Below are 26,440 nucleotides of genomic sequence, written 5' to 3'. Positions count from 1 at the left end.
GGTCCCAACTCCCTAACACGCACATGAAAACAGCATTATCCACATAAGGATGCCTATAAGGTTTGTTGAATGGTGAAATTATGATGTCGTGAATGAACCCCCCTCTCGTTTGGTAAGCTGAACTGGGATCCAAGTCTGATGAAAATAATTAAATAATTGCAAAGTTAAAGAATAGAACATCAAAAAGAGAGAACACATGCTATCCAGTATAGAGTATGTGTTTGATCAGCCAGCACTGGTTAGCGTTACTGAGTAACAGGATCATAAGCCAATATTCTGATGATATTTGAAATGGTGCCAATGTTCATATGATGTATTTTTTTTTTTGACTTTAAAGATGCCATATGCTTATTACTGTCAATGCACATTGGGGATGAATGGATTTGTTTCATATTCAACATCTTGTTCCCTCAGAGATCCATTAAGTACTGCTCTAGTCCACGTTGTAGAATGATATTCTGTTCTATTCTACTCAACTCTATATAGTCTAATGTGATTTCCTACCGACCAAAATTCTCCATGCCGCATGGCCCCTCTCTCCTAACCTGTCTGATTGTGCTCCTCATTAGTGTCTGCTGGACTGGTTCACACCTCATTGCCACCTCCATTCACTGCTACATTTGGTGATAAGCTCTCTTTAGTAGGTCAATAGGGGTCTTTAAGATCCACATGTATGCTCTCAATAAGAGTAGGCCTGGATGGAGTGTGGGGAACAACTCCATAGATCTAATCTTTCTTTTACTTAGGAACTGTCCTGATCTACTCCTCTTCCAGAGAAGAGCAAGATCTGGAAGGCAATTCTCGAGTTGTCTTCATTGCAAAAGTATTCCTTGTCTGGTGTGTTAATGTTGTGATAGGCTTTCTTATAACCACACTCAGCATGGAAATATTTAACACATAAAGGAATTTTGTTATCTAACAGTCTGACAGACATGCACTTCCCCTCTCAGCTAGTTTTATTCCTGTTTCCTTTTAAAATTTGTTTTATTCTATGTTTCTAAATAATGTCTACCAAAATCAAGACAGTAAGATATCCATGGGCTTCTGTATCTGTTCTACAGATTTGGGGATTTAAGATTTGTACGCACAACTACAATCCCATAATGCAAAGAGGGTAAAATGTGATGTCTACACGATTTGTATACCAGCTCTTGCCTAATGAAAAGTGGTTTCCAGCGGGCAGATTGACTGATAAAGGTGAAAGTGGCACGGACAGTGTTTATATGGAATAGTAGAAAAGGAAAAAATTACGTTTGATAAACGAAAATGATTTCCTTCAGTAAAAAGATGAATGATGATTCATCTATGATCCTAGATTTAAAAACTAAGGTGCCTACGATGCCTTCCCGGTGACAACTTGGCTGTCTCCGGGATTCAAAACGTGTGCACCCTCTTCTACAGAGGTGTTGCGGATGGCAGGGGTTCCTTCCATCTGCTGCGAGATACAACCAGGCTGTGCGATATTAGTGGGGGAGGCATCCGCGAGTACGGAATCTTGTTGTTTGAAAACAGTCATTTACCCCAACGCTGAAAACAAACTATGATTGAAAAAGTTACAATTGAACATCAAAGAAAGAAATGATCCATTCTTGCGTATATCGTTAACGGATAGTTGATGCACTTTTTAACTTCTGGAGGAGCGAATTACTTTTTGTCAGGACGCATGAAACGACCGACTGAAGTGCTCTGCCGTGGGTCATATACAACACTGTTAGCTGCTGCGGGATTCTCATCTTCTGAAAGACAGCCAGGAGGTCGATGCATTTATTAGTGGGCAATTCTGAAAAGCTTTCATGTCCCAAATATTTTTGCGGTCAAGTAGTATACTTTTTCCCTCCAAGCCAAGGGAATCAAATATTCTTTTGATAGTAAGCTAGCTAGCAGTTCTTCTTGCGCTTCTTTTTGTCGTTCTTCCGAACTAGTAGGTTAAAGATGCATAGAGGTTTTGAGTTTGCTTAAATGTTTCATGTGTAGGTACATCGCCATTCACACTACTTTACTGTGGGAGATATACGGTTGGATATCTGTTATCTTTTTGTGAAAAGTTTACCATCAAATCTCAGACTCGGAGTCCGACATTTTTCTACGCTGGCTGTTCCGTCGCCCTCAGACAAGGTAAATTCGTTTCAAGGTGCAGGCATGGCTATCTTTACTGAACATGTTTTTTTTCTTTTTCTGTACATATGTTGTTTACAGTTTTGGGAAGAAAAAAAACATAGACATACTTAGGATGTAATGTAGTTTAAATGAATCCTGTTTAGTAAGGACTACAGAGGGTAAAACAAGTTTTCTTTACGCGGCTTTTAATTATTTGAGACCCAATGTTTGGTAAACCGAGATTTGTTGTATCAATTATTTACATTACAAACGATGTTTTAATTTAACTGGTGTTTATTGGCATTCATTCAGAAAACAATGTTTGGAGACCACTTCAACGCACATAACTTCCGATCAACATTGTATTCCGTTTCTTTGCTTGCTGGTCTTTATCAACCTCATCACACAACACTTAATGAATCTTTCTGCTCTGATAATTCAAGATAACACAGGTTTTGTTAAATTAGACCAGCCATTTGCCGTTATTGTTTACAATGATTAGGGGATCCCGGATCTTTATCAGTCGGTCAGTGAAGGAGAAGATGAAATGTGGAGTTTAGCGCCATCTCCACCGAGAGTTCATCAGGAAAAAGTCCTCTTAAATTAGTCTGCAGAAGAGGAAGTGAGGAATTTTCCTTCCCTCTAATTTACTAGACGTCTGGATTGGCAGACTTATTGTTGCTTAAGTTAATGATAGTCTGTATTATGTAGTGAAATATGACATTAGATCCGTATGTCTCATCTTAGTAGACTTTTTGTGCAATTAGAAAGTTTTGTGACAGGCCTTAAAACATGATGTAGCCCTAGACCAGTTTATTTCATAACAATAGATTGCATGTAAACATTACCAGTTGGAACTTTCAAACTTTCCCTGAAACAGTGGTGACATGTCTTAGGTGGAATAGAAAGACAGAGTAAGTATTCTAAGAAGTATTCTAGTAAGTCGAATCACCAAAAGAGCAGAGCTTATTACTCTAGGCACAGACAGTCTGCTCAGGGAGTGGAGGCATGACTGGGGTTGTGCCACAGAATCAAACAGGGGAGCTGAGGAATTTTATGCATGGATGGCAGCGAACAGTAATTATGGGGCCATGCTTGAATCTCTTTGTACTCCCAAGGAGGGGGGAAAAAAGTGTCTTAATCCTTATCAACCAACAGGACTCTGCCCATCCTCGTTTTCTAGATTTGGACTAGGTTCCAGCGACCTGCTGTATGACCCCCGCAGGTTGGCTCTCGTTACGGAAGGCTTGGTGCCTTTCGCTCAAACCCGGTGCTGTTTGATCAGCCCTTATGCTGGACTGTTGTCTCAGCGCCTGTGTTGTTATGGGAGCCTGGGGAACGTGGTTGTGGATGCATGCTTTTCGGCTCGTCTTCTGTCTGGCAGCAGTAGTGGATTCCTGGAGCCTGACCAGGCACTGAGACTCTGTGATGACCGCTCGTCTTCAGCCCCGAGAACCCCTCTTGATTCATCTCAGCTGCCGAAACAGGTCGTCGTTCTTGGAAAAAGTGAAATTCAATTGTTTTTTATGAGGGCACACTCATCGAGGTTATCCGACGGTGTCTCTTGTTTGTTAATGAATCTCATGAGACATTTCCTTTTGGTTTGTCACAGGGTTTTGTTTTACCCTGGGCTCTAGACCTTAGCAGCTACAACTTTCAAGTAGATGATGATCAGTGACTCAACCAACTCGAGTGTAGTGACTCATTGGGTGAACACTGTAGCTTATTCATCCCAAACTACTATACTACTATATCTAATTTGGTGCATGACCAGCCATTTGTTATTTTTTTTGTTGCAGTTTCTCAGATTAAGTGGTTTTAAAGTTGATTCTCTGTTCTCTTTGTATTTTGTGTTCTGCTTCAGTGATGATGTGTTCTCTGAAACAACCCCCTTACAACAAGCATTTGTTCCACCCCAACTTGACAGGCATGAGAGCAAATGGTGGTTGGGGGTCGGGTCACGTCGGGGTTGGGTCCAAAACCAACTGTTAGGTGATAGATCTCAGAGTGTGGAAACGATGTCTTGGCGGCCTACATACAAGGGTGTCGCGTAACAGGGCCTTCGTTTGGGGTCCTTTGAAAATTCCTCAGGGGGGATTATGAGGGTTACTGGCAAAGTGTTAATCTCAGAGGCCAGATGCAACAGGAGTGATGGTGCAAGCAGATGTGCACAGGAGGGTCAACCACAGCGGCGTGCCCTCAGTGGTCTGTGCCCCACAGGAGGAGGGTCCTACCCCAGTGGTCTGTGCCCCACAGGAGGAGGGTCCTACCCCAGTGGTCTGTGCCCCACAGGAGGAGGGTCCTACCCCAGTGGTCTGTACCCCACAGGAGGAGAGTCCTACCCCAGTGATCCGGACAGGAAACGTCATGAGAAACATCCATACTCGTAGCCTACAGTAGCGCTTCCTCTAGGAATGTATGACTGTATCAACCGAAGGGCAAACGATCCGGTGCCGTTAATGAGACACATTCATCGATGGATCCGTGTTTGTTTTCAGTCTCAACATGGCCAGCGGGTTTCCTCTCTTTACACTCCTACCGTGTTAGCTTGTTGCTGTCCGCCAGTTAAAGCATTGCTCGCTCGCTAGGGTTTACATCTAAGCTCCTTACGATGAAGCAGCGTTTCTCGCAGCAGCCAAGAAAAAGGGAGGTTTTTACACTTTCCCCATTGCATTACGGATCATTTTGAGTTATGGGGTATCATCGGATTGTTGGCTAATACCGTTGGCTACTTGTGTGTAGGATCGCATCATGAGGAAACTTGCGATTTACACCCCCTAGCTCCCCCGCTCTCGACATCCCTGGTGTGACCCTGTGCTGCCCTTCTGCCTCCCTCCAGGCCCTCTGGGAATTCCTCCTCGTCACTTTATCATTTTGAGATGGAAGCGTTCTGCTACAGCATAGATGGGCCCTCCATGCAAGCTGTTACGGCTTCTTAAGTCGTAAAGACAAATGATCTACAAAGTTCTTTGTGGATTAACGAGAACCCACACATGCCAGTTGTAGCGGACCAGTGTGTGTTAGATTCTTAATTAAAGTTGGACATCTCCAGTTTCTTTCATTCCGTGTCTTAAAAGAAGGTGCTCTTCCTATAGGTGTTCACATGTATAGGAAATAAACCGCTATTTTATTTCATTTAAATTCGAATGACCCATTAAAGGTTGTTGTCTGTTTCCCCCCCTCCAGGTTGTCATAGTGATTGGCCCAGTGCTGAAGCCCCACAAGTCGTCATGGAGTTCCTGTCTCAGAGTGGTGAGCAGCTGTAGCTCCGTCAGCAGCATGCTGGTGTGGGCTCCTCTGCTGGCTCTCGGCCTGCTCGCCCAGATCCATCCAGCCCAGGCCCGCCCTGCCGTCATCAACGAGGGTAAGACCCCCGAGCCTTCACCCCTGACCTCTCTGTCTCCCACCTAGACTCGCTCCTTTCCTGTACGTCAATCCCTCTTCTAGACGTTTTGAAAAGGAATCAGCTGTGTACATTTACATTACATTTACATTTAGTCATTTAGCAGACGCTCTTATCCAGAGCGACTTACAGTAAGTACAGGGACATTACCCCCGAGGCAAGTAGGGTAAAGTGCCTTGCCCAAGGACACACCATCATTTGGCACAGCGGGGAATCGATCTGGCAACCTTCTGATTACTAGCCCGACTCCCTCACCGCTCAGCCATGTGACTCCCTTGAGTATGATTATTTTTTTCCCCTTCCAGTGCGTGAATTTAGAGATGAGACAGTTAAGGATATAAACTGTGGCCCACGTATATGACTTCATGTCTAGAGAGTTCCATCTTAGTACACTGCTGAAATTCATGTTGCTTGTGGCGGTGTAGAGTAATGAGAGGCGGTGTCTCTGTGTGTCTGTACTCTGCCTCTCCAGGACAGCATCCTACATTGAAATTTGGATTAGCTGAGCTTGCCCAAAATCCGTTACACGAAGACATTTCCTTGAGCAAAAAAACCCCCAGTGTTTTCACTGGGCTGTTGTTAAAGTTATGATCGAGATTTTGGCTGGTGGACTTATATATGTTGGAAGCAGGTTGACTTTGGCTGTCTTGTGTTGGTTTACTGGTAGTGCATGGTAAACTGAAGAACTACTTCACCTTGGGGAAGAACAACATCTTACTGCATGTATAGTTGGAAGCAAGAGGGGTATTTCAACCAAAACAGTAATTTACCTGTTTATCAACAACAAACCTCCCCCTCCCTAACTTAGACACAGTCTCTGTGTTCTTTAAAAGGCTCAACTGGATTGCCTGCAAAAAAGGCACCCGAATGGTAAAAGTTCAGTAGAGGAGGGGGGAGGAGGGGGAGGAACCTCCGTCCACCCCCCCCACCACCCCCAAGAAAAGGCAGTGAAATTGAATCCTGAAAAATGTATCCCTTGGCCGTGTTCCAATAGTGTAGCTCGATGGCTGCCTGGACCTGTGGCTAGGAGCTTCGGGATGTTTACACCCAGCAGTCGGAAGTGGAACGCTACAAAAGGAATATGATAAAGCCCCCGGTATTATAATGACTGTAATTATGAAAAGGGGGGGGGGGGTCTCTCTTGGGCAGCAAGGCCTGCCTAGTTTATTTTAAGACTGTGTTTATCGCTGAACCGAGGAGAGCAGGGAGTGAATGGCTGCCATCTGGGGCTGGAGGGAAGCTCTACCTGGCTGCCCCTGCTTGTCTCCTCGCCCCCCTTTTGTAATGAAGAGGTTTTTGTTGTCATTGAGAGAAAAGGGAACTGACAGTAACTATAAATTATAGAGAAAAAGAGAGAAAAAAAAAAGATCTTTAGTTGGAACCCTCCCCACACCTCAGAGATAGGGTTTCGCAGAAGTGGATTGGTTTACGGACGAATCTCTTGGATATATTGCAGGGTGGGGAGTGTGATGCATTGTCTCTCCAGCCTGGTTTTCAATCACCAAATGGCCAGGTACTATCTATGCGCTCCCCTGCTTATCCCCTACCGCCCCCTCCCCGGTCCACCCCACCCCCAACACTGCTTGGGTATGCATCACTTTTCCTCCGCACCCCCGTTGGGTGACTGATGGCTTCAGCTGTCGACAGACAACCACAGCAGAAGCATTTGGTCACATTCCTTTTGTGTTGGGGCGGGGAAACAGAACTGCTAAATGACGTGGAAAAAGCCATGTTTTATGCATGTCTCTTTGGTGGGTTTCTCTGTTTGTCACTATGTTCACTTGAGAAAATATTTAAACGCCTGTCCAGTTACCATGTGCTTCAAATTCTTTTAAGTGGGATATCTATTAAAGGATCATATCATGAGCTTGCATATATATATATATATATATATATATATATATATATATTTTTTTTTTTTACTTGGCCAGTGACCATGTGAACAGTTTGACAAGCACTCTTAAGTCAATTAAATATCATTCAATTTTTAATTGCGGGATATTCTGACTGCGACCTATGTCGTGTGTCGCCCCCCCCCCACCTCGACATTCATTTATTGTAATCCCCATGAAAGAGTGAACTCTCTAAAGAAGACGAGTCATTCGGAGGTCCCCCATGGGAACTATGCTCATCGAGAGTCCCTTTGGCTCCCAGCTTCACTTCCTGCCTGGAGCCCTGCAGCTCTGTTAGTCACAGGACAAGTGACCCTGCCTCTTCACTGAAGGGCCCTGGGACACGGAGAGCCGGTTCTGGGCCTTGAGAAGGGGCTTGGGAGGGTGGGAGGGGCCCTCTCCTCGCCTGAATATCACATAGCATGAGGCTAATGAAGTGGACTGAAGGGCCGGGCTTGTTGCCGTCCTGTTCTATGGAACACCTGTAACCATGGCATTCTTACGAGGCTGAGGACTCTATGGTAGCCGTGAAGGACTGTTCTAAAGAACAGTGTGCTTTTGTTTTGTTTTTTCCCTGTAGGACTTTGGCTCTGCCTTGCAGTGGTTTTCAACAGAGGGAGTCGCCTCATTGACAATGCTAATGCGAGATAGAAAAGTGGCTATTGTGGCTCTAGAAGACCCTCTTCTTGCCCCTCCACCCACTCATCTTGAGAATGTTCTTTCTGCCAGGGATGTGCTAATGTGAGAAAGTAGTTTTAGGGGTATTTTCATTATTTATTTATTTTAAGAATTCAGCCTTACAAAAAGAGGTTTAAAAAAATGTTTTAAAACGCCATGAAATATTATGTCTGGGTTTCCCTTTAAAAATAAAATACAAAGAAGTTGTACGTTGTATAGTAAATGTTATTTCAATATGGTCGCTGATTTAATGTGCATCCTTAGTACTTAGTCATGTGCCGTGTCTGTGCTCTGCCTGTCGCAGTGTGCAGCAGTCCACCATCACTCCAACCAGAGCAGGAAATCTCTACGGTCGTTCACACAGCGTATTACTTCCTATTCTGAAGCCTAAGCAGGTTCTAGAAACTGCCGCCAACACACACGCACACACACACACACACACACTAAGCCCCACTCCTCCACCCATGCAAAATCTGGGGTTGCTAGTTTACTCCTTAAAACAAAATCTCTTTCATGGTTTGTGTGATTAGGATGATTTTTAGGGATGTCAATCACATAATCTTTTTTCTCAATTGCTTGGAAAGGATGCATGAGAGCCAGACTATTCCAACTGGGTTGCTCTCCTTAATCCCATCATAGAATAAGAAGAATTTACAAAAACAAACGTCCTCATAGATAGACTAGAGCTTCACCTATTTGTCCATTTCTACACACCTTGTGATATTATAACAGGAAATGGTGAGGGAGCAATAGTTTAAGTGTTGTAATATAGTGCTCTTTGACTTGTATGATCACACACACCCAACTGGAAGTATAATATATTCAGGAGTAGAAAGTGTTTGGTGTGGAGTGACTCCAGTAGTAAGTGTTGGACCTCAAACACAAAAAAGACGGCCTTTGCAAAAGCATCAGGTCCATTTTTACAGCTCTTCCTGGGTCTTTATGGGATGTCTGTGGCTAGATAAATAGCTGGAATGTTGACATAGCCTTATCAGTGACATCAGCATTCAGAGGGTGAGGAGGGGAAAACAAACTGTATGGCCCCCACACACCGCGCGGAGAGCTTCAGTTTGAAGCCGCGTGTCTCTTCTGGATGGTTCCCCTAAATGCCTCCCCTGCTTCCCTGTCCCCCCTTCTCTTTGGTTTTGTTTTTTGAGGAGAAAGTTGATCCTACCCCCTGGCCTCCTTCCTGCTGGGATTAAGGGCCTGTCAGACATACGGGATCCAGGAAATACCTTTACTAGGCCCAACTGGGGTCACCATGGCAACTGGCACTGGAACCTGCCGCTGCAGGCTCTCTCGCCCTCGCTTGCCCTCTCTCTCTCTCTCTCTCTCTCCCTCTCTCTCTCCCTCTCTGTGATTCTGTGTCTCTGTGTCTCTGTCTCTGTCTCTCTCTCTCACTCTCCACCTCTCTCTCTCTTTCTCTCTGTTTCTGCCTCTCTCTCTCTCTCTCTCTCTCTCTCTCTCTCTCTCTCTCTCTCTCTCTCTCTCTCTCTCTCCCCCTCCCTCTCTGTAATTCTCTCTCTGTCTCTCTCTCACTCTCCACCTCTCTCTCCACCCCCCCCTCTCTCCACCTCTCTGTCTCTGTCTCTTTCTCTCTCTCTGTCTGTTTCTGTCTCTCTCTCTGTCTCTGTCTCTCTCACTTTGGTTTTAATTCAAAGTCTGTCTCTGTCTGTCTATCTGTCCGTCTCTCTTTCTCTCTCTACGTCTCTAGAACAGAGATATCTACTGGAGACTCCATATCAGCTCCCACTATCCAGTTCTCTGTCTCTCCCGCTCTCTTGCGCACGCTTTCGCCCCCTCCCCCCCCCCCACGCCCCGTTCTCCCCTTCATTGTTTGGATCCCTTTGTTGAGACGGGAGGGAGGGATTATTGTGATCAGGTTTGCCCATGTTGTCCTGAGGGGACGCCGTCAGGGCTGTGCTCTCTGTTTGGACGGACAGCCCGGTTTATGTTCCAGACACGCACACAAACAGTGCATACCCGGCCTTCGGGACATTAGATGGCGTCAGTAGATTTTTCCGAACACGCGTTGGCACCCGTAGCGAAGTGGCCCTCAGCCCACCATCACAATGTATCAAAGCCCTCCACTGTGATTATGTCAGTGTGGTCTACTGTGCGTGTGGTCATCGATCCTGTGGCACGCCTAAGCAGGGAGTTTGGAGGCAGGACGCCGTTCTCAACGAGAACGGCGTCCCGCCGTTCCCCCCCCCCCGCCCCGCACGCACGGAGGAAGAATCTCGGGACAAGGTGGCCCGCGACGCGCTCGGCCTCCGTAAACAGAAAGACGACACCTGATGGACATTGTGTCAGCGTAATCGGGTTACACCCCTTTCCCCCCTCCACCCCCCTCCCCCACCCTCTCCCTGCTTTTCCCAGTCTCAGAAGCTGAAGAGGGGACTCAGGTGTCTACTACGTGAAGCCGCCCCCTATCCATTCCTCTAATCTAATTCCACCTTCCTCTCACAAGGAGCTCCCTGCCAGCCAGGCGATTGGCCCCTGACTAATTCAGGAAGCGATTTAATTTGGGGAGAGATGGGTGAGGAGGGAACGGAAGGGGGTTGGGGGGGGGGAGGTGTTGGGGGAAGTGGGAAAGGGGAGCTGGCGGCGCTGCTTGGTGTTGTGCTCAGCGCGAGGCCAACCAGGGGTGGGATTCAATAAGCCTGCTGTGGGGGGGGGGGGGGGGGGGGGGATTGGAGAGAGAGAGACGTCTGATCCCGTCTCTGGGTTGGGAAGGCGACGTGCCTGTCGGTCCGTGTGATCGTCTAAAACAGATGTGGTCGGCGTTCGACTTGGCACAGTGTGGTCTAAAGTTGTGGACGGCTCTCTTTACTTTTGGCTCACTGGATCTTTTAACGTGCGAAGGCCCGCCCCTTACACGGTGTGTCGCAGTCAAGTTATGGCTTACTGACGTCGCTGTGTAACTCAACTAACTTCTGACTCCCGCCACCCTGGGAAGTAGTTTGTTTCCATGCTACACCTCCCCCCCTCCCCCTCTTGGTGTCCTGCTCTGACGTTTTGCCCTTTGCCCTGCTGCTCCCCAGTGCCCCCGGAGGCCCAGGCGGAGCAGTACACCCTGTACCCCGGGGACCGCCTGGAGCTGAGCTGCACGGCCAAGACGGAGTTTACCCCCCAGGCGGCCAACTGGACCAAGGACCACGCGGCCGTGCTGGACGGCGAGCACATGCGCCTGCGCAACGGAGCGCTGGAGATCAAGGGGGTGGAGCCGGCCGACTCGGGCCTGTACGTCTGCACCACCTTCGGAAACCACAGTCTCTACTTCTCCGTCAACGTTTCAGGTGACTGACCCGACCGACGCGGAGAATGTATTGTATTCACTTTTTGAGAGCTTTGGTCTTTGTTCATGAGTTCCTGGTTTGGGTGTGAAGAGTTTTTGGTGTCTTCTCGTCCCCCTTAGTTGACGTCCATGTCTCGATCGAGGACGAGGAGGAGGAGGAGGAGTCCTCCTCAGAGGAAGCCAAGCTGTCCAGCAGTCAGCTGTTACGTGAGTACCTCACCTGACGCCGGCCAGCCATAACATTAGCATAGCCGCTTAGCGTTTGCCCCCCTGGGCTGCTGAGGAAGGGACACATCTCCATCGACCCTGTTAATGTCGCTCCGACAGCGGGCAGGAATGTCCGGACGGCGGTGAGTAACTGCTCGGTGCTGGAGTCTGCAGGGCGTTCTAAAGGCAGCCAGGCGTGCTCGCCTGACTGGCCGTCATGCCTGTGCCCGAGGGGGGTGTCATGGGAGAGCCCATTACCCTTGACCATGACCTTCAACAAGGGACTCTTTAGCTGCCTCTCATGTACCCTCCCTCCTTTTTTAACTTTCTTCCCTCCTTCCACATTTGTTTGTTTTCTCTCCCCCCCCCCCCCTCTCTCTCTCTCTCTCTCTCTCTCTCTCCACCTCTCTTTCGCTCTCCACCTCTCTCTCCACCTCTCTCCCCCACCTCTCTCCCCCCCCCTCTCTCTCCCCCCTCACTCTCTGTCTCCACCTCTCTCCCCCCCCTCTCTCTCCCCCCCCTCTCTCTCTCCCCCCCTCTCTCTCTCCCCCCCTCTCTCTCTCCCCCCCTCACTCGCTCGGTCCACCTCTCTGCCCCCTCTCTCTCCCCCCCCCTCTCTCTCCCTCCCTCCTCCTTTCGGTACCCTCACTGTCTCCGTCCCAGCGATGGCCCCTCAGTGGGCTCAGCCAGAGAAGATGGAGAAGAAGCTCCACGCCGTTCCTGCCAGCAAGACCGTCAAGTTCCGCTGTCAGGCCAGCGGGAACCCCACCCCCACCCTCAAGTGGTTCAAGAACGGCAAGGAGTTCAAGAGAGACCAGCGCATTGGAGGTTTCAAGGTAAATGGGCATGGGGAGAGCACAGTGGTTGAGCATGCACCTTGCCTTGGATAAATGCGACTGCTGAATTTTTGTATTGTAGTATGGTTTCGTAAGTGTGTCGCATTGGCAACAAACTACTGTGCCTCTGGAACCTTCGTATCACAATACACGCATTGAGTTTCCGTGAACATATTTTGATTATAACTTCATATTTATTTTGGAAGTCATATTTGACTGTTACACATGAAAAAAAATAGACAGACGACTCACTTCCCATCATATCACCACTGTCTCGCTTCATCAGAGGGCCCTTTCTTCCTCCCTTACCCAAGAGCCCTCCTCTCCTCTCTAGGGACCCCCAGACGGTCCCTTGAGTCCCCCGTGACCCCAAATGAATCAGACCCCTAACCGTGGACGGAGATATGCTGGAGATCTTATCCCCACACTAACTCTCCCCCTCGCCAAGTTAGCCAGAGCAAACCAAGAGGCAAAACTCACACCTCACTGGGGGAACAATGCAAGATGAAACCTTACTCCACGAAGGGAGGGGTCGGGCGACAATAGTAAGGCCTGGAGCAGGGCTGTTCAGCCAGCCTGTGCAGGTGGATCAGCCCTGGATGTCCTCATTCCCTGGGCTGGGTGTCTGTTGTTGCCAACCGGGATCAGTTCGCTGTCCTGAAACAGAAGCCGGCAAACATGTCCGAAAGCAATGAGTCCTCTTACATATTATACCAGGGCCTGGGTGGATACTCGATTCTGATTGGCTGGAAGGGTGTGCATTCTTTTGCTGCATGGTTGGAACCTCTTCATGGTTCAAAACGAATGAGCTTGTTTCACTGTCTCAGCTTGATTATGTACCGCTGTTCAATAATGTCAATGATGCCACGACTGACAGTGATATAGCCACCACGCACATGACATGACATGGAAAAGTTCTTGATTTTGTGACACAGGGATGTTTGGTCGACAAGCCAGCGTTTTGGTCAAACATACTGTCAGATCATATTCACTGTTAAACATTAGACAAAGTTACTGACAGATTTGCTGTCTTAAATTTAGTTTTTTTTGGGGGGGGGGTCAGTGTCACCGGCATCAGTGAAGATTTCAACCGGTTGTCGGTTCTGAGCGTGGAGAAGAACCATTATCATCCTCTTGAGACGCATGGCGTCTGCATGCTGAGTCCTCAGCTTCACCCTGCATCTCATCTGATACCGGCTGGCCGTACCGCCTCCTGTGGTAAAGTTTGGGCCAGGATATTATCAGTGGGCTTGTCTCCCCCCCCCCCCCCCAGCATTCTCCTGCATCTGCTCTTCCCATCAAGGTGTTGGCCAGCCTTGCCCCCCCCCATCCTCCAGCTGGGACACATTAAGGCGTTTCCTCCCTGCTCCCCCCAGCCCGGCCAGCCCGGCCAGCACACTCCACCATCTGGCTGCTGTTTATTCAGTCAAGGTGCAAAGGTCCGAGTCGGCGGCCAGGGAACGTCTACCAACACCACCCCCCCCCCCCCCCCCCCCCCCCCCCCCCCCCACACACATACACACACACACACATACACACACCTCACTTTTACAAACACGGTTCTATTGTTCATACGGTCAGACCTTACGGAGACGTGACGGGAGCGACGCAGGGCGAGACCACGTATTTTAGCCGAGCTCCCCCACATCTGGGCGAGGGCCCGGCCGCGGCTCCTCCCACTTTCCCGGGTCTCTCCGGAGCTGAGTGAGAGGCGCTGTACACCAGGGCCCCGTGTGGCCGTTTGATGTTTCCTCTGGGCCCGAGCCGTCTCTGGGAGTTTAATCACTCACTGCCGGTCTTGGCAGATTTATGTCGAAAAAAATCATAACATAAATACAAAGAGCCGAGCTTGCCGCACATTAGTGGAGGGGGTAACAAGGCAGGCCCCCGTAGGAAACTTCAGTCTATGTCTGGAGTCGTACGACCCGCCTCCCGGGAACGACAGAACGAGCTGTCGGAGAGGTCAGACCGGCTACAGGGAAGCCCTCCCTCCAGAACCAAAGCTGTGGATTCATATCATGACACATCACGAGACATTTGTACACATCAGCCCCAAATTTACAACCAGGATAAATGTAATATGGTCTGGGGAAGTTAAAATGCTGTAGATTGTGATGAGATATAACAGGTCCAGATGGTCTTCTCTGACCTGCTACCTGTATGAAGCCCCCGGTGCGGTAACTGTACCCCTATATGAAGGGACTCACATGGCCTTTTTTTTGGTGCCGCACCTCCTCATACCCCCTCTCTCTCTCTCTCTGACCTTCGCAGGTTCGAGAGCACATGTGGACCATCATCATGGACTCCGTGGTGCCCTCCGACAAGGGCAACTACACGTGCGTGGTGGAGAACAAGCATGGCAGCATCAACCACACCTACCAGCTGGATGTCGTGGGTAAGCCTGCTCCTCCTCTCCCTCCTCCACTTCCTGCTCCTCCTCTCCCTCTTCCACTTCCTGCTCCTCTCCCTCCACTTCCTGCTCCTCTCCCTCCTCCACTTCCTGCTCCTCCTCCTCCACTTCCTGCTCCTCTCCCTCCACTTCCTGCTCCTCCTCTCCCTCCTCCACTTCCTGCTCCTCTCCCTCCACTTCCTGCTCCTCCTCCTCCACTTCCTGCTCCTGTCCTTACAAAATACTCAGAAAAATATCCGTGTTAGTTCTAGAACGGTGTGACAGCACTGGGGCATTGGTTCAGGATGTCTTAGCGTAGTGGAGACCCAAACCAAACTAATTAGCTTCAAGACGTGTCCTTCAAACCAGAGGACCAGAAGAGAACTCCATTTGGGAGATTGTTTACTTGCAGCCTGATGGATGAAGGGATTTGGAGGAGCGATGATCCTCTCCGGGACGTTCCCTGGGAGGCTCTCGCGCACCAGCGCTTCTGTAAATCAAAGTTCCACTTCCACAGACGGCACAGTCCTCGGGGGCTGCTCCTAAGCCCCCCCCCCCCCCCCCCCCCCCGGTCCTGCTGACCTATCACACTGCATAACTTATTTTAGATTTTACATCTTATTTATATTGTATAGGATTGTTTAGAATAATTTTGAACTGTTGTACATTTTATATTTAGACTCTTATATGTTTATTTTCTGCACCTTCTTGGCACAGTAAATTCCTTGTTTGTGTAAACTTACTTGGCGAATGAAGCTGATTGTGATTGTGAGTCAGAGAGCCGGTGTATGGGTGCTAGATTGTGCCAGGTGCCAATTCGAGCTGAAAAGTTAACAGGCTAACCGCATGTGTAGCTCTGCCAAATGCAGCGTTCTCAAACGTGGTTTTGTCGAGTTATCAGTCATCAGAACGGCGCCGGCACAACATTCTTTTCTCATGCCAGCAGTGTAATTCCTACATTTTAGTCTTAATGGCAGCAATTAGACTGAAAGAGCCATTACCCTGGCTGTGACATCGCTGTCTGAGTTGTGATGTATTTGTTTTCACAAAACCAATTGTCTTTCAATGACTTTAGGCATCATCTAGTATCAAACTGATCTGTGTATGCGTATATGTGTGGGTGTGTATCTGTGTGTGTATGTATCTGTGAATGTGTGTGTGTGTGTGTGTGTTTCAGAGCGCTCCCCTCACAGGCCCATTCTCCAGGCTGGCCTTCCAGCCAATCGCACGGCAGTGGTGGGCAGCGACGTGGAGTTTGAGTGCAAGGTGTTCAGCGACCCCCAGCCTCACATCCAGTGGCTGAAACACATAGAGGTGAACGGAAGCCGCCTGGGAACCGACGGCCACCCCTACGTCCGTGTCCTTAAGGTACGAGCTAGCCCTTACTCCGCCCTGACTCCGCCCTGACTCCGCCCTAAGCCCCGCCTCTGCCCTCAGCCCCGCCTCCGCCCCTCAGCCCCGACACGTAGCTTTTTAGCATGACGTATGTTGTCAAAATTTAGTCAGATTTAGTCAGTAATGCAACTGAGTTGTGTTGGATGTCAACTAAACTGTTTAGTTCTTTAACTCTTAAGTTAAGCTCTTTGTTGGGTTAGTCTGGATCATTTTCACTTCCTGTTATGCCATCCTCATTTGTCTCCTGAGGACAGGCTGCCAGTAGAGGTTGAACACAATCACTCTGGAGAGACTTGATCTGGCCTCTCCTCCGCCCTGTCATTTCAACCCCTCGTGAAAGGAACATGGAACCAGTGCTGACAAAAAAAACATCTTATTCAATTCTGTGCCCTCCACCCTCTCCCCCCCCCCACCCCCACTTCATTTAGTTAATGTAACTAACAGATTTTGGTGTTCTTGTGCGTGACCTGTTTTTGTTTCCAGCACTCTGGGGTCAATAGCTCGGACACTCAGGTGCTGACCCTCTACAATGTGACCGAGGAGGAGAGCGGGGAGTATATATGTAAAGTGTCCAATTATATAGGGGAGGCCAATCAGTCGGCCTGGCTGACCGTCATCAGATATGAGCCCCAAGGTAACTGCCCGGCAGCGGCCCAGCACCCTACACCCATCCTCAGGCAGGCGGGGCCCCTAGGGGCCCCCTGGAGAGCTAGGGCCCGATGTAGGGACCATCTCAGCAGCTCCTCTTCTCTCTCTCTCTCTCTCTCTCTCTCTCTCTCTCGCTGTCTGTCTCTCTCTCTCTCTCTCTCTCTGTCCCTCCTCGGTGATCCTGACTGTAAATGACGCGATGGAAAATTCTCCGCAGAGCGCTTGAAAGTTTTTTGGCCTAAGGTTTATGTTGGACTCTTTCTGCATTCTTGCCCCTGTGCCTCTCCTCTCCCCTCCCTAACAAGGGCCTCTCCTGTCATCCGCTCCTGTTACTTTCACTCCTTTGCCCTTCACAGTCCTGTACTCCCTCTTAACTGCACCACACACACACACACACACACGCTTCTTGTCCAGCTGTCTTACTCTTGCCTCTCTGTTTCTCCCTCTTTCTGTGTTTTGGGGCCTGTGTGTGTGTGTGTGTGGGCTCTGCTGGGGTCTTCTCCATGCGTCCTGCATGTCAGGATGTGAGGAGGGCACGGGGAGGTGTGTCATGTCTGGTGTGGGTCCGCCACAGGCTAACCGGTGCGGCCTCTACCTAACCAGCACCACCGCTAACCAGGCCTGAACGGTCCTTTCTTTCAGCGCCCGCCTGTTCTCTGGGGTTTATATGGTGTTGGACTGAAAGGTGTAAGGGGGGCATGGAACCCCCCCCCCCCCCCCCCCCCGCAAACCACCTGCCTTCCTCCCCTCTTTCTATCTCCAGTCTGTCCCTGTCGGAACTCTCTTATACTCATGGCTGTCTCTCTCTCTCTCTCTTCCGGGCCATCTGTTGGTTCTCCTTCCATTGTTCTGTTCTAGACTGCGGGCCTTAACACCACGGACAAGGAAATGGAAGTTCTTCAGCTGAGAAATGTGTCTCTGGATGATGCTGGGGAGTATACGTGCTTGGCAGGCAATTCTATCGGGTTCTCTCATCATACTGCATGGTTGACCGTGTTCGAAGGTATTAGTGGTTCTCTCTCTCTCTCCCCCGTCTATCTAATATATATAACTGTCCTTACTCCCCCCCCCCCTCTCCTCTGTCTCCCTGCTGTTCATCGCCCACATTGGTCAGAATGGGGTTCTTCACCCCAGGCTCTAATGTGAGAGAAAGCTACTAACCCCCCCTCCCCTTCCTTTCTTTCAACATGGCTTCTGACCCATCCAGTCTCAGTGGATGGGCTAGCACAACCCATGAATACAACTACCTCTGCGTATATTGAAATCTCAGCACATGACAAACGACCTCCCAGACTGTTTATCCACGACCTTTAAATCCAAAAAGCCGATAGCCAGACTGGTGGCCTATTTGTCTGAGGTAGTGAGCAATAGAAGCCTGGAGCTGGTTGTTTGGCTACGCTGATTGCATTTCTCTCTTATCTGTGTCTCCCATTCTGGTTTCCAACTGGTGTTTACATTTGATTTCGTGCAAAGTTTTCTGACAAGCATGACGGATGACATGTATTCATGATGTCATTTCCTGCTGTGAAGACAGCGCCTCGCTTTGATAATTGGGCCGGTCTCAGCGGATGCCTCATTCACCACGGTGGGAATGGGCATCTGGCCAATTATCCTGCTGCTTGTCATTAAACCTCTGAACACAAGGCCAGTTTACTTGTGTTGGCGGTGTTGGTACTATTGATTGTTGGTGTTTTCACCCAAGGGAAGAAAAGCATCTGAATTGGATTGATGAAGGTTGTGTTAGGGTATTTCAGATCAAAACAATTCCACCTTCCCTAATAATAAGGAGACTCCATGTCAATTTACTATCTGTATATTATCACGCAGTTGCTGAAAGGCCTAGGTAAATTAATTGCTGAATCATAGACAGCCTATTACCAACAACCAACACAGTGATGACTAATCCTTACAAAACACAGTTCAGCCCTCAACAGAGCTCAGAATGGGAGAACTCCACTAAGAGGAGCAGTTATTACTGAAACAGATTGAACACATACTATCGTATACCTTGTGGCATGCCATGTGAATGAGAAGATCTGTATTTGTGTTCGAATCGATGTGCAGTAGTTGTGTTTCAAGCGTGGTTTGTGTGTGAGCGAGGTTCCGTATAAAGACCAGAGCCTTTGCACACCACTACTTCCCCACTCGGCCTTTCCACCACACGATTTCACCACCAAATTCCTCTGGAACTCTTCTAAATGATCTGGACCTCGGACTCACTTCTAGACAACCTCAAATCGTTAAAGCCTTTATGCATGTCTTTTGGGTCCCAGCCTTTTAAGCCAGCAGGTCGTAGCATGTGTCTAGACGGCAGCTTACCGACACCAGGGACAAGGAGTGCCGACAGTCGTACTGAAAGAGAACGTGGAGTGAAACCTGGTGCTTGAGAGGAGGGGATGAGAGAGGAGAGGGGAGGAAGGGGGAGGAGGGGAGAAGAGAGAGGAGAGGGGGGGAGGAGGAGAGGGGAGGGAGAGGAGGTGAGGGAAGGAGGTGAGGAGAGGGGAAGAGGAGGAGAGGAGGGGATGAGAGAGGAGGGGAGAGGGGAGGAGAGGAGCGGGGAGGAGGAGAGGGAAGGAGAGGAGCGGGGAGAAGGGAGGAGAGAGGAGGGGAGGCCGCCAGCAGGGTTTGTGCTCCCTCCTCCACGCCAGACGTGTCCTAGGCTCTGCTTTTCATACCGCGACCGAGTACTCTTTGTGAACGCGTCTGAATGCCGTGTTTTGTAGCGTCCATGAGAGAGTCCCTACTAGGGAGTGCCGTGTCGTACAGTGTGTGTGTGTGTGTGTGAGTGTGTTGTGCTGCGTGGCGTGATTGCTGAATGTGTGGCTGTACATGGGGGGGCTGGAATGCACAGACCTCCCAGCGTTTTTTCATTTGACCCCATGTGCCTGACCCCCCCCTCCCTCTATCGCCCCTGGTTACCCCTCACCCAGCCGTGCCTCGCTTCACGCAACCCAGCCACGTGTACCTGGAGGTGGTCATCTACTGCGTGGGCTTCTTCTTCATCGCCGTCATGGTTGCCGTGGCGATCCTCTTCAAGATGCGCAGCTCGTCCCGGAAGAGCGACTTCCACAGCCAGCTGGCCGTGCACAAGCTGGCCAAGCGCATCCCGCTGCGCAGACAGGTAACAGAAAGTAGATAGGGGGTTTGAAATCTTTTTACACCCTTTTTTTCCACCCCCCTTGCTGTCCTTCTATAACCTCCCTCGTTTTCGTCGAGTGAATTCTAACACGCACACAGAAAATGTGTATTGCAATGAGGTGATGCCGTTTTAACACACTGAGCTTCTAACCCCCCTCCCCCCCCCCTCCCCGCCCAGAGAGTCCATGAGGTGAGTCAGGTGGGTATGTTTAAACACCACATAGTCCTGTCCTGTCTGGAAACCAGGTTCACAGTTAATGAGCCATTTTCCTTATGCCATGCTCATATTCGGACCTTTCCGTCCACCCTGGACCCCCTTCTGACGCTCGTCCTCTCTCTGTGCCCGTGTGCCTCTACGAGAGAGTAATGTGAGGCTCCCCTCCTCCCCCCCTCAGGTGTCCGTGGACTCCAGCTCCTCCCTCCACTCGGGGGTGATGCTGGTGCGCCCCTCCCGCCTCTCCTCCAGCGGCTCCCCCATGCTGTCGGGGGTGTCTGAATACGAGCTGCCCCAGGACCCCCGCTGGGAGCTGAGCAGGGACAGGTACTCCCCCCCCCCCCCACACTCCTCCCCCCCTTCCCTTTCTTCCTCCCCTCCCCCGACTCCCCCCCCCCCCTCCCCCCCCCCCCATTCCTCCCCCCCCTTTTCTTCCTCCCCCCTCCCTCCCTCCCTCCCTTCCTTTCCTCCTCCTCTCTCCGCTCTGGAGGAGATGCAGAAAACACACCAACACCACCAACATGATTACACAGCCCCCCCCCCGTGTCACTTACTGTCACTTTACCACCTGATTAGCATAGACTGCTTGGAAACAGTCGAGGAGGGAAGGACGAGAGAATTCCATGTGCCCTGTCCTTGTCACAAATGGAAATGGAAAAAATAAACGAGGATGCATAATATTGACGCCACCGTTCAAATCATGGTCAAAGCTGGTTTGGTCCAGCAGTGACGTCATTGGTGTTTTGGTTTCCAGGCTGGTTCTGGGCAAGCCTCTTGGAGAGGGCTGCTTCGGCCAGGTGGTGATGGCAGAGGCTCTGGGGATGGACAAGGACAAGCCCAACCGGGTGTCCAAGGTGGCCATCAAGATGCTGAAATGTACGTCAGGACCTTTTTCTTACCTGTTTGTTTCCACGGTGATGCTGAACAGATTGTCTTCTGTGTGTTAGTGGTGGTGGGTTGGATTTTCTGGAAGGGCTTGGATTTGACGGTTATGTTGAAAGGGGTTTGTTACTCGAGACGTTGGAGCACTTATTTAGGGGAGGGGATAGTTCAGTGGTTAGAGCACTTGGCTGCAGATCAAGAGGGCACAGGTTCAAATGTTCCCCTGTACTGCATGTCCTGAGAGAGCCTGGGTCAGGCTGGAGGTACCCTGAGATCCGAAGACACACCCAGAGGAGCTGATATGAACACACACACACACACAATCACAGAAACGAGTCGAGGTGAACGCACACACACTCCGAGCTAGTGGCCTGAACTCTGGCCACTCCACAAAGGCTCTCTGGGAGACAAGAGCAAAAACATGTATGAGAGCCGCTGACTTTGGCTATATGACAAGGTTCATAAAACGCTGGAGAGCGAGGGAGAGCCGTTTACTGTCTGGTGCTTTTCTAAGTGCCTCTCCCCAAAGACCTACTTCCCTTGCAGCCTCTCCACCTGCATGGGCCCCTGGAGGAACCTTTCTCCCAGATCTGCCTGGCTGGGGTCCTCTCCCCTCCACAGATGATAGCTTCAGAGCGCCCCCCCCCCCCCACCACACTCCCTTTGTCTCTCAGATGTATTGATGAGATTATGAAAGTATATACTCTGCACTCCTATATTATGGCACGAGAAAGCATACTATTTGAGTCGTAAAACATCAAGGAAGCAAGTCAGTGCTAGCGGCTCAGATCCCTCCCAGACGATTTAGTCTTGTTCACACTTGTTCCTCCCAGCTACTCAGTGTGTGTGTGTGTGTGTGTGACTCTCATCACTGACCCACTTAAGCCCAATGTTCTCCCTGGGGAAAACGCACTATGGCCTAGCCACGTTTACTTTGACGTGGTCTCATTGGGACCTTTTCTTTGACTGTTGAACACCAGAGAGGTTGATGAACGTGTGTCTTAACGACATGTTTCTCTCCCCGCTCAGCTGACGCTACGGAGAAAGACCTGTCAGATCTGATCTCGGAGATGGAGATGATGAAGATGATTGGCAAACACAAGAACATCATTAACCTGCTGGGCGCCTGCACGCAGGACGGTAGGTCCTCTGACCCCGTCAGCTTCCTGACCTGTTTCCTGGGCTCTCGTGTTGTTGAGCTGAATCAGAAAAGGCCCTGCCTGATCAGATCACAAATGGGGAGGCGTGCGTGTGCGCGTGTGTGTGTGTAATAGCATGAGTAAGCGATTCTGACACCGGCTTCCGAGCTCTCAGTTTGAGATGACCACAGCTGCTGCCAGGGTTGCCAGATCTTTCAAATCCCCCCTGACAGGCTCTGGCACCAGGCTCTCGTTCCTGCAGAAGGAGATCAACATTAGCGTCCACTCTCGGTTCTCTCTGCTAAGCACACTCTGGGAACCTGTTCTTTGTTCTGCCTGTTTTGTGTTGGTGTGTTATTGTCTTTTATTCCGTTTCTCTCTCATGTGCCAGACCCATATGGAAGTCCTCACAGTTTCTGCCCCTTTGAAAACGTTCACGTTTGCATTTAAAAGAAAGCCATTTTGAAACCGAGTTGTCCCCCGTTACAGCACGTTAAGTCCTAATGGCTGAATTTGTAATGCAGTTTTTACCCATGACAATTGGTCTCCCAGTCCCTGCTGTTACTCCCCCTCAGCCCCCCTCCTCCAGTACCATTAGACGTAGGGCACCACTGGCCACACAGCTGTCAGAATATAACTCAAGTCTTCCACATGACATCTCAACCTCGAATGAAACCCCTCCCCCCCTGGTAACAGAGCACCATCGCCGCCGTCACGTCCCTAGCGACCAAACCAATCAGACGTGTTCCTTTCGGGCAGGCCCGCTGTATGTGATCGTGGAGTACGCCTCCAAGGGCAACCTGAGGGAATACCTGCGCGCCCGCCGGCCCCCTGGCATGGAGTACTGCTACAACCCTGACCAGGTGCCGGTGGAAAACATGTCCATCAAGGATCTGGTGTCCTGCGCCTACCAGGTGGCCCGTGGGATGGAGTACCTGTCTTCCAGGAAGGTGAGGACGGACCGGGCCCACAGCTGCCCCCTCCTGGGGGGACACGCTGGTCCAGATCCAGGGATTCAACTGAACTAAACTCATTCTCTTTATCGTTTTTTTTTTTTTCTCTTTCCATCTCTCTCTCCACGTGCGCGTGTGTGTGTAGTGTATACACCGAGATCTGGCGGCCCGTAACGTCCTGGTGACCGAAGACAACGTGATGAAGATCGCCGACTTCGGCCTGGCCAGAGACATCCACCACATCGACTACTACAAGAAGACCACCAATGTGAGGACAGCTGTCTGCTCCGGCAGCGTCTGGTTACGGAGCGCTTGTGATTTTCACTAACACTGTGGGCACTGGTCATGGTGATCTGGCTTTTAACCCCAGCGATCTAACCAACAGGGTCGTTTACCAGTCAAGTGGATGGCGCCGGAGGCCCTATTTGACCGCATATACACTCATCAGAGTGACGTGTGAGTATGGACAGGAAGCTGCGACCGGTGGCTGGAATACATGGACGAGGGCTGTGGACTTGGGTGTGATTGGGTCTTAACCTGTGTGTGTGTGTGTGTGTGTGTGTGTGTGTGTGTGTGTGTGTGTGTGTGTGTGTGTGTGTGTGTGTGTGTGTGTGTGTGTGTGTGTGTGTGTGTGTGTGTGTGTGTGTGTGTGTGTGTGTGTGTTCAGGTGGTCCTTTGGGGTGCTGCTGTGGGAGATCTTCACCCTGGGAGGATCTCCGTACCCGGGCGTCCCTGTGGAGGAGCTGTTCAAGCTGCTGAAGGAAGGCCATCGCATGGACAAGCCCTCCACCTGCACCCACGAGCTGTAAGTTGCCGCCATGACACCTAGCTATAGACCAGACCCAGTCATAGACCAGACCTAGCTATAGACCAGACCCAGTCATAGACCAGACCTAGCTATAGACCAGACCCAGTCATAGACCAGACCTAGCTATAGACTAGACCCATAGACCCTTTTATGGTCCTTTTGACCCTTCTCATTTTGGCGTTTCCCTCCCTCCCTCCTGCGCAGGTACATGATGATGAGGGACTGTTGGCATGCGGTGCCCTCCCAGAGGCCCACCTTCAAGCAGCTGGTGGAGGATCTGGACCGCACCCTGGCCATGACGGCCAACCAGGTGAGGAAACTCCCAGCTCCTCGCAGCAGGACGACGAGCTAGCTTCCGAGTTCACATGTCGCCAGCGTATCTAACCACATGCCTGTGTGTGTGTGTGTGTGTCTAGGAGTACCTAGAGCTGTCCGTGCCCCTGGACCAGTATTCCCCCAGCTACCCCGACACGCGCAGCTCCACCTGCTCCTCCGGGGAGGACTCTGTCTTCTCCCACGACGCTGCCGCGGAGGAGCCCTGTCTGCCCAAGTTCCCACCCAACTCCAACGGCGTGGCCCTGAAGAAGCGCTGATACCTCACATCCCTCCCCCTCTCCCATCCCCCTCCCCTCTCCTACAATAGCAGCTGGGCTGGACTCTTCCACACCATCCCCTCACCCGCCTCACCCCGGCCCCCAGAGATGAAGCTAAACACTGGTGCTCTGAGAGAGAGGGAGCTTGGAGGCCCCCACCAACCCCCACCCAACCCCCCCTCTGAAACTCTCACAGCAGCCTGTTACAAGGACTCAGGAGTTTCCTGCCTCCTCATGGCTGAAGTGGATATTTGTGTGGTCTCTTTTCTATTTTTTGGGTGGGGGCCCTTTCTATTGTTGAGAGGGGTTTTCTCTGTCCTTGTACCGGAGCGGGACAGAACCCTGCTGTCTCCTCCAGTCTTGAGAGTTCTACAGGACGAGAGTTCTACAGGACGAGAGTTCTACAGAGGAAACGTAGAACAGGGATCTGGGTGCCTGTTATTGTGTCTGATGTATTTTTCCAACTGTTGCTTGTCGGTGATGTATGAAAGCGTTTTGTTTTCCAAGACCAAATTTTCTGAATATATTATCAAGAGACATTCATATCTTGTATATGTTAGGGCGGTGATCCATTTGTTTCATTGAAATTACAATCTTCTTGTAAATACAGTTAGAAATTTATAAATATGAATATATATTTACACTTTACCCTTATTTTTTATTACCATATTTGATTTACTATTGTTTTTGTACAAGGATGCTAATGTCTTTTCTCTTTTTTGCATATCGTCCATAGGGGCCATTGCCACATGAAATTGTATTGAAAATCACCTGGCCAGTTTTTTGCTATTTGACTTTTCAGCTTTGCTTTTCTCCTTAGTACTGGTTAACGACCCTTGGAAATACCTATTCATTTTCCGTGTATTCAGGTCCGCACATGTCTTTCCCACGACACAACAAAACTGCATTCTTTTGTGTGTGAGGCTTGTGTAGAAAACAAAAACAAAAAAAGGCAGCCATTTTTCCTTATTAAAATCCATGCTGTAGTGTGCGTGTGTGTGTGCGTGCGTGTGTGTCAGTGAGAGAGGTTGAGTGTGTGTGTGTGTGTGTGTGTGTGTGTGTGTGTGTGTGTGTGTGTGTGTGTGTGTGTGTGTGTGTGTGTGTGTGTGTGTGTGTGTGTGTGTGTGTGTGTGTGTGTGTGTGTGTGTGTGTGTGTGTGTGTGTGTGTGTGTGTGTGTGTGTGTGTGTGTGTGTTAATGTCATCAATTGTGGACTGCACCAGAATCTTGTCTATTCATGATTGGTCCTTTGTTTTAAGTATGGTCACAACTGTATACTTTGTGGTTGTTAACCGTGCTTGTATAAGCTTCATAAAGCAGAATGCACTTTTACCGTGCATGCCATGTAATGAACAGATCCTTTAAAGGCTTTAAACAGGAGACTTGTCAGACAACATCTGGTAATGGTTTGCAGAGCACATATGTCATTGTAAAAAGGATGACATAAAATAAAATGCTATCAAGAAAACAAATCGTTAAAGCTTTCAGAGTTTGAAAGAACTTAATAAACGGGTCCATAAATATCTCGACGTTGTCGTGTTTGTGACGTAGCCTAAATCATTGTTCGTATTTGCCGACGGCCATTTCAATCTCATACCCATTTAACACAGGTTACCAGGGGCGATCAAATATGATAATGCGCTGCTGACATCAGAAGAATCATCCGCTATTTCGTGGATCCGCTAAGTCGTAAACATGTAATTTATTGCACGGGGAAGTGCCCGGCCAGTTCTGGCTGCAGCACCAGCTCTCAGGCCCCATCCATCAGAGGCTACGGGCCCCGGTGCCCACGCCCGACGCTGGCTGTCTGCCACGGATTGATGCATCACCTGGACTGCCGTCTCCACGCAACAGGCTAAAGCCGGCCACAC

At 49.9% G+C, this 26,440-nt stretch overlaps 1 protein-coding gene across 4 annotated transcripts; it reads left to right on the top strand.

Annotated features, from left to right (window-relative positions):
- Positions 1–3,173: 3,173 nt before the first annotated feature.
- fgfr1a (fibroblast growth factor receptor 1a) lies at positions 3,174–25,629 on the top strand. 4 transcript variants are annotated; one of them, XM_047015661.1, is made up of 18 exons: positions 3,174–3,584; positions 5,284–5,461; positions 11,115–11,369; positions 11,489–11,575; positions 12,239–12,411; positions 14,683–14,806; positions 15,978–16,168; positions 17,702–17,846; positions 19,774–19,964; positions 20,377–20,522; positions 20,950–21,071; positions 22,107–22,217; positions 22,976–23,166; positions 23,315–23,437; positions 23,555–23,625; positions 23,837–23,974; positions 24,182–24,287; positions 24,394–25,629. In XM_047015661.1, exons 1-18 carry the CDS (start codon positions 3,189–3,191, stop codon positions 24,568–24,570), a joined length of 2,925 nt encoding a protein of 974 aa, XP_046871617.1. In that variant the 5' UTR covers positions 3,174–3,188; the 3' UTR covers positions 24,571–25,629. The 4 variants fall into 4 exon arrangements, with proteins under 4 accessions (XP_046871617.1, XP_046871615.1, XP_046871614.1 ...); XM_047015659.1 differs by having other exon boundaries at positions 19,774–19,970; XM_047015658.1 differs by lacking the exon at positions 17,702–17,846 and adding an exon at positions 16,679–16,829.
- The last annotated feature ends 811 nt before the right edge of the window (positions 25,630–26,440 follow it).

The sequence above is a fragment of the Hypomesus transpacificus genome, unplaced genomic scaffold (genome assembly GCF_021917145.1).
Source record: "Hypomesus transpacificus isolate Combined female unplaced genomic scaffold, fHypTra1 scaffold_31, whole genome shotgun sequence".
Classification (NCBI taxonomy): Eukaryota; Metazoa; Chordata; class Actinopteri; order Osmeriformes; family Osmeridae; genus Hypomesus; species Hypomesus transpacificus.
Note: the sequence above shows the minus strand (reverse complement) of the source record. Positions and strands in the feature narration are given on the sequence as shown.

Excerpts from the sequence above, each read along its gene's own strand:
- fgfr1a (XM_047015657.1), top strand. The coding sequence starts at position 3,189 with ATGCTTGAATCTCTTTGTACTCCCAAGGAGGGGGGAAAAAAGTGTCTT. Across the intron at positions 21,072-22,106 it reads GGCCATCAAGATGCTGAAAT|CTGACGCTACGGAGAAAGAC; the intron begins GTACGTCAGGAC and ends CTCCCCGCTCAG. Across the intron at positions 23,626-23,836 it reads TACACTCATCAGAGTGACGT|GTGGTCCTTTGGGGTGCTGC; the intron begins GTGAGTATGGAC and ends GTGTGTGTTCAG.